The sequence below is a fragment of the Diadema antillarum genome, unplaced genomic scaffold, assembly GCF_040938485.1.
Source record: "Diadema antillarum isolate AM-2024a unplaced genomic scaffold, OU_Dant_1.0 seq00000620_RagTag, whole genome shotgun sequence".
Lineage (NCBI taxonomy): Eukaryota > Metazoa > Echinodermata > Echinoidea > Diadematoida > Diadematidae > Diadema > Diadema antillarum.
The window spans coordinates 1,204,381-1,212,477 of NW_027271543.1; the positions used below are offsets into that span (position 1 = coordinate 1,204,381).

The 8,097-nt window shown below is 38.1% G+C and overlaps 1 protein-coding gene across 1 annotated transcript; it reads right to left on the bottom strand.

Moving 5' to 3' along the window:
* Nucleotides 1–5,710: 5,710 nt before the first annotated feature.
* Nucleotides 5,711–6,295, bottom strand: LOC139736057 (kelch-like protein diablo). The gene has a single exon (XM_071646803.1). The coding sequence runs from the start codon at nt 6,293–6,295 to the stop codon at nt 5,711–5,713; it is 585 nt and encodes a 194-aa protein (XP_071502904.1).
* Nucleotides 6,296–8,097: the final 1,802 nt, after the last annotated feature.

Here is an 8,097-nt window from a genome sequence, read left to right on the forward strand (position 1 = left end):
TGAACATACATATTTGACATAAGCAACAGCTCTACTTACACAACTCAAGACTGACCATAGTACATGGTTTTCACTTCTGTCGATACGGCAAGTACACGGTACACATTTTTCTTAAATACAAGTACTAACCTGTCAAGACATTCATTGTCAGAGGGAAGGACAGCTCCAAAACTGCTCCATGAAGTATCTTGAAAATCATTTCTTCAAACAAAATAAAACCAACCAAGCATTCAGTCTCTTAATGTAGCCTCTTATGTAATTGCTAAGACTCTAGAATGTAAAATAAATATAAATCAATTTCAAACTAGTCTCCCTTCATTAATCATTGTGGAAAACAACAGAATAGCTTACAGCAGGGTTAATGCAATGGAAGTCCATATCTCAGAGGCTCCTTCGCTGATGTTGGCCCGGTGTTTCCAGCATTCGTCAACCCTGAATTCAATGGCTAGTCGTTGTATGGTCACATCTGGTACTTTGCAATCTGGTGATCTGCACCCTCCTTCGTGTGACAGAGACTGTACAGCTCTCAATATCTGTCTTTGTTCTCCAAATGATGACCCCTACACCGAGTTCCTTTAAATCACCATCACTCCCGAAGAGCTGTCATGTCTACGTCCTTATCTGGAGGAAAGTATGTAAACACAAGGTTCAGAAATGGATTTAGAAGTCATTTCCACAAGACAATATGCAGTTGTTTTGTCCACACAAATACTAAGTGAGCACCAATACAAAAGCTATATAGTAGGCCTAATTACTTTTTTAGCTACCGTACATCAGCATATTTAATATTAGAATTAAAGACCCAAAGATGATCTCTGCCAAATTTCAATAGAGTAAGTGCACTAGTTCGCGGCCATGCACCAGTTCGCGGCCGGGCCAGCGGTCTCCAGTTGATAAAATCTGGCCAATGGGCTGGCAGCCCGGTAACTTGTCACCATTCAACGGAGAATATCCTGCACAACATCAACATACCTGGGACTAACAGCAGTGCGAGGTCTAGTCGCTGTAAAATCTCTTGGAAACCAAGGTGTTCACCGCAAGAGCTTGAATTATAGGTATTATTAACACGTAAGTCAACTATTCTGGACGTAGCTAGACGGCTGTCATGTCCTTATATGTCGTTTTCTTGTTGAAATATTGATCGTAGAGGAGGGTTAGAATGTGATGACTACTCACCACGGACGATACATTGAAAATGACGAATCGCGAAGGAAACGGGGGGAGGTCGCGAACCGGAACACCATAGAGGGCGCTTGCTCTATATCGCGTCCGGGGGTAAAACGCCAGCCAAAATAAGCGTACAGAAATATAGAAAAGCATTTGAAATAGAACAAAAATATATTTTTTATTAATAAAACAAGTAAATTGAAAAATAAGATCACGCATCCATATACTTTGATGACTTGTAAGGGCGTGCCTCATAGCTGTCCCTGATCTTCAGTTCTGCTGTCCCTCATATTCCTTGAAGTCCTCTTCCTCTTCCAATTTGTCAATGGCTCATATTCAGTAATTTGGGGAAAATTTTGAGGAAATAGTTTTATTAATCAAAACTAATATTTATAGATTGGGAAAATAGCATTTACAGTTTGATATGTTTCATTCTTGATGGAAAAAAACAAGTCACTTTGCGCTGGACAAAACCCAAAAGCGCGAGGCGGCCGCGAACCAGAACACCCCGGCCGCAAACCGGAACGCGCTGTACCGGATCGCGGCCGCGGTCTTTTTTGACCAACGGGATGGACATTGGTCTTGCAATGGTGACAATATGGTGTATTGGTAAGTGGTCAATCTCTATGATATAACCTGGATTAGAGCAATCTGCACGTTTGCATTTCAGAGTGGAAAAACCCTTAAGCGGCCGCAAACCGGTGCACTTACTCTACATATCGACCACCTTCTTTTAAACCGGCCGTGTATTAATTGGCGCACTGAATGCTTAATACGCACTTCACTGCGCGCAAAGCACATAAAAATGGATTGGCTTTGACTGTTGATGAAAAATTCACTGTTCATTAATGGTTTTAATCAAGGACAAAATTTCGAATGAATGTTTTCACCGAATAGTAATGTAATGTCTATGGAGGTTTCTAAAAAGCTTCGTACAACACGGTGTTCAATGCAACTCGGTTTGCGTGCATTGTCAATGCAAACACAGCGGTCGATCTCAATAAGGAGCGTTACCGCCGCGGGGAACTGAAACGAGGCCACGCAAGTTCGACGGCGATATTTTTGCACTGAAACTTCAAATCGAAAAGGGAACAACGGCATTTGATAGAGCTGGATTTTCTCAATCACGTAGGTCAAGTTTTTAACGTAAATTTCAGTGTTAAATATTCTTATCAAGCAAATAAACATTAGGCAGTCGATGACAGTAGTAGGTCCAACCATATATTATAGGGCTCACACCCGTAAATACAAGGGAATGCCCCAGGCCCCTTCACAAATTCGTACCAAAGATACCAAAATAAATGAAGAAAAAAATTGATTAAAAATCAATGATGTAGTTTGGCAAAAAACTGAATAGCTGTAGATATTGAGTATGAATTCCTCTACAAGTTGCATTTTGGTTGGAAGATGAAAGCTTTTCTGGTGGAATTTGAGGGGACTATATTTCATTGGGTACGTGTACGGAAAATGGGTGATTTTTTGAGTGATAAGAACTCGTAGTCTGGCTTTGCGGACCCCTGGACAGAATTTGAACTGAATTATCCACCCTGAGAATTTGATGGATGAAAGGGTATATCTAACTTATCCAGGTTAGTGAAGCTGAAACACCTCATTTCTCCCAGCTGTTTTACAGAATTTTTTGAAATTTGATTTTTAACACACATCCCTATGGGGAAATATTTATGGGTGTGAGCCCTATACCTTTACTATTAGTCGATCTCTGCAAACATATATAGGAGTATGTGGGACTATGACGGATTGAGCTACATGGTCTACGCAGCTTTACAATACCATACTGGCATAGAAAGGTCTAGGTTTAAATTATTTTTCTCTCATGCATAAGTAAACACCGTACTCACGTTGAGCTTTGCAGTCATGAGCGCAGACAAAGCGACTTTTCCTCATCAATGAGGACAAGAACGACGGCAATCTTTGGGAGTAAATTCGACTCATCGACGAGGCCATGGTTGTTGTTGTCGTTGTTCTAATTCTTAGCTTTATAAGAGGCGCGCACATGTAATTTGGTAGTCTTTATTCAAAGAGAATTCGCTTGAGAACGACAGCGAAGAAGTCTTCGATTAATAAATCTTATCAGTTATCAATGACTTTATCATTTATCTTCTTAAGAACCCAAGTGTAGATAGGTGTGATCTTCTTTGGTTTGATTTGACCCAGGAAAAACAACTCATAAAGACTGATATTCATTCATATATTTCTTTGCTTATACTCCACAAGGCAGTTCAATGACATTTAGGCCTATATTTCATTTCATTTCATTTCTATTTTTTTCATATTTCTCAATGAATGATAAAAAATACATCAAATGTAACAAAACTGAATAATACATGATGTCCAGTTAGGAGACATACATAGAATACTGTAAACATATAACACATAGTGGTCGATCGATAAAAGTTGGAATATATGAATGAATGCTAAAGAAATATGAAGGAACCTACTAAAAAGCAAGCATAAACCGAAATAGGCCTATATAACTATAAAGCAAGCATATAGGCCTATATTCCAAGTTTCAGTTATGAATTTCTCATACAATAATAAGATATTTTGGTTCAAAGTTGGTATGGTATTGAGATGGATTTAGAGAAAATGGCCCTCTTTACCATGCTTCAAAAAGAAATTTAAAGAAAACTTATTCATTCCTATGATACACCCTTAACCTCATAATAATTATGCCTGTGAATTTGCCTTCTTCTTTATGTTGTCTTTCATGAGTGTGATTTGTTAGTAAGAGCTCTGATCTTGTATATTGTCTTGGGAAAGACACTGACATACAGGTCTTTTGACTTTGATTGCCCTTTTTGATATATATTTTCTTCTACTTTACATTTGTTTTGAATATGTTTTTATCTTTGTACTATATCAGTGATTCCTTCTGTACCAGTATATTTTGTATCTTTGTCTTTATGTAAAATCAATGATACTGAACTATGTAAACTATTCATGAAAAAATGGCTAAGAACATTACAAAACAATAAGTGCTATGCTGCGAAGATTTATGTCAAGCTATTGTAGAACTCATCTTAATGCAGTGAGAACTTTAAAACTACATTATTTCATTCAAATGCGACATCTATGAAAGCCCGATTATTTTTCTTTACAATGACAACTCACTTCGTTTACATTATGCATTCCTGCATTCCTGGGCCCTGGGGTGGTATTCTGTAAGCGCGATCCTTATTTCGATCCTAGGAGCGCGCGTAGGACAGAAAATAGGATACCCTTAGGACAGGCAAAATCGGTATTCTGTAAGCCTGTCCTAAGCCTATCCTAGGACAGTCATTTATGAATAATGAATATTAATGAGGAAAGACAGGACACGCCCGGCGCAGTATCTATAAGCCAATCATCTGGCTAATTTTAAGCAATGCGCGCCCAAGATCTACATTGCTCAAACATGCGCTTCACGCAGCTCTATTGTGCGAGGAGTTAAAATGTATTGTCAGTCAAATTTTACAGTTAAGAATACAATTTTGATTATCAAAGCTTTAGCACGCACTTAGCCCACCATAATAGATGTGACCTTACGAGTTCCATTAATTAGCATTTAAAGTTTTTGCAGAAATTAGCTCAAATTTTGAACTTTTGGAGGATGTTGGGGTAAACTGGGATATCATCACTGCATGCCAAACTTCGTCCTTAATTCAAAGTTATTATAAAATATATAAGATTTTCTTAAATAAAAAATAATAATAATAGATGCACTCACAGACACACACACACATGCACTCACATTATTCTATGATCGATTGATATGCTTGTAATAAATATGTCTTGCTTATAGCTACTGTTTGTCCCACTTAAACCAAACCAATGTTCCACTTTTCCCAAGAAAAAAAAAACAATGATAACACAAATATGAGACTTATAGGAATATAGCGTAGCAACCCGTTATATGGCGAACATCAAAAGTCTTTTGGTCCGATACATGTGTGCTCCATTCTAAATATCAGAAAGTTATTCGAGAAACTTCATCAAATCACAATTTTTGTCCCACTTAATTCACCCCGCTAGCTCTCCCTATCTTTATGATAGTATAGACTCATACATGCAGGGCAATGATAACAGAATAGATAAAGGAGATCACTGATAGATTAAACAAAGATATAAACATGGAGCTACTAAAGCTCCATGATATCCTTGTATACGAGTATACTAGATCTTCATAGCAACGACTTCGAGGGTCCGCATGACGTTCGGGCAGACGTTGAGCATAATAATAATGATAACAACAATAATGACAATAATAATAATAATAATAATAATAATAATAATAATAATGATAATAGTAATAATAACAATGAAAATATTAATAATGATAATAATTATCATAATTATTACAATATCAATTATAATTATGATAATAGCTTTTGTTGTAATTGTGTACATAATGTACTTTTTATTTATTTTGGACCGAATAAAATGAAGTGTGAAAATGGCGAACGACAAACAAATAAACACATACCACAGAGCTAGATAAAGAATACAAATGTTTCGAACATTATAGACTTCAGTTTTAGAATCCTCAGTATGAGAGGTCCAAGAAATTAGCAGCGACAAACTTGTCAGCAATGGCCTGCAGATCCTGGCAGGCATGGACTTCAGCAAAGTGTGCAATACCAAGAGAGTTTGTGGCATGTAGTTGAGCCTGCAGGAAATCACAGCACAGCTTCTTCACGGACTGCATCTGAAAAAGATTTGCTGCTGGCAAGAGTGACTGGACATTGGCATGTGTGACTGCTATTTTTCCAGTGTAAGCAAAGTCCACCAGGGCATCTATTGCCGTTTTGTCAACTGACTTCAGATCAATCTCCTCCTTCTCGCTTTCACAGAGATTTCCTGTGAACATAGCCTTGAAGTATGGGCTACAACCCGAGAGCACAGCACGATGGACTTGGACTTTGTGACCATCTACTCTGAGGGTAACATCACAAAGATGACCCTGCTGTTGCAGAAAATGCATTTCACGCAGAACCATCCGAGCATGCCCCGGTACCTCACTGCACACAGCGCCGGAGCCGCAGGGCGAGGGGCAGCTGGCCTGCGGTCCACTACGATTGTCTACATCTCTGTTGCTGCTCTCCTGTTCACATCCTTGCTCACGACTCATATCCATGAAAAACCGGCAGCAGTTTCACTCTCTTAACAAAATCACGCTACATTTGTGAACGATCAACTAAATCATTGCATTCATCAAAAAGCAATACGCCATACCGAAGATGTGGTCACAGCCAGCAGTCTGAGCATTTCCATTCAATGTAGAAAAGGTATACATGTCATTACTAGTATTGGGTCTTCTACATTACGTCGCCGTCGCGTTGGTGTCGGGAGTCTGCATTTGTAGTTTACGTGTGTGTATTGTGTACACAACACAGCTTGGATAATGTGTGCATTGCGCCCATTCGACATTCTGCGTGTGTATGCAATGAAGTAAATTTCTTCACATTGAGCCTGGCCGGATGCTTACGTGTTTACGTATTGACAGTTGCAGGTATCACATGGATGGTCACCAAAAATTCTGTTACAACAAACAAACAAACAAACAACGTGCTGGCGACACTTTTCATACCCAATCCACGTAAAATGAGCAAGTAGAAAGATTACAGTAACTTCGGTCATGTTTATCATCAGTCTGGCTATTAGTGGCACCAGAGTTGAAGGAATCTACGTCTAATTGAGAAAAGACAACACAAATTAATTACGTACGGTACTCATATAGAAACTCAACTTTTCAGCTCAAAGAACAAAAAGAAAAGAGAGATGAGATTAAAAAAAAAAGGATGATAGGGCCTACTTTGACCTGCAGTAAACCTATATTACCAGTATGTCGACATGTCCAAAAATCAGCATCTCAGCAATGTCAGTCACAGAGAGGTGGATGGAGTCAGTCAGAAAGGGCGCTTGGGAGGGGGGGGGGGGGGAGCTGAGATTTAGATGGATGAGTTGAGCAGTGTAAGATTGAAAATCAAACTTTTTTCCTGCACCTTTCATTTTATTATAAACTGATGTAGCATATTTTGAAATCCCTGAGTCATACCAATATAATAAGGAGAGGAATAGAGAACAATTACAATCGAACAGACAAAATGCGCATAAAATTATATAGGCCCTACATGATGTAGGCATACTCCCTATATAACCTCTCCTCTGAGAGTCCATTCATTCATTCATGCATGCATGCATTCATTCATTCATTCATTCATTCATTCATTCATTCATTCATTCATTCATTCATTCATTCATTCATTCATTCATTCATTCATTCATTCATTCATTTTTATTGGTCTATGTCAGATATAGAAATTTGGTTTCCATTGACATTACATTGAACCATAACAGTCACGACAATACAAACACATCTCGCATCACTGAGAATTACATATACTAGTAATATGTCCATGACAGGCACAATGAATACAAACAACACCCTATAAATCTATTACACAATTACAGGTATAGGATACTCGTACATATACAATTATATATCAGTTCTTTATATAACCATATACAGTATAACCCAAGCTATACTTTAACCCTTCCCAGACCTCAAAATTTTAAATTTACACAATGATGATATACTACTACAGACAAAACTTGTGTTAGAAAATTCAAAATAACACACACACACACACACACACACACACACACACACACACACACACACACACACACACACACATGACTTACATAGGTCTCAGTTTACAACTGTCATAACAACCAGCACTAATATCAAGCATAAAACCCCCTGGGGTTCCCTATAGGATTAAATAAGTAGGCTACAAATCACTTCCAACATACAATGTATATATGAAAAAATACTATTTCAACATTTATACTTACAACAGTTACCCAAAACCCTTGGCTCTATAGCCCACACTTGAGAGAGGGAGAGACCTAGAGGAATGTGAAATT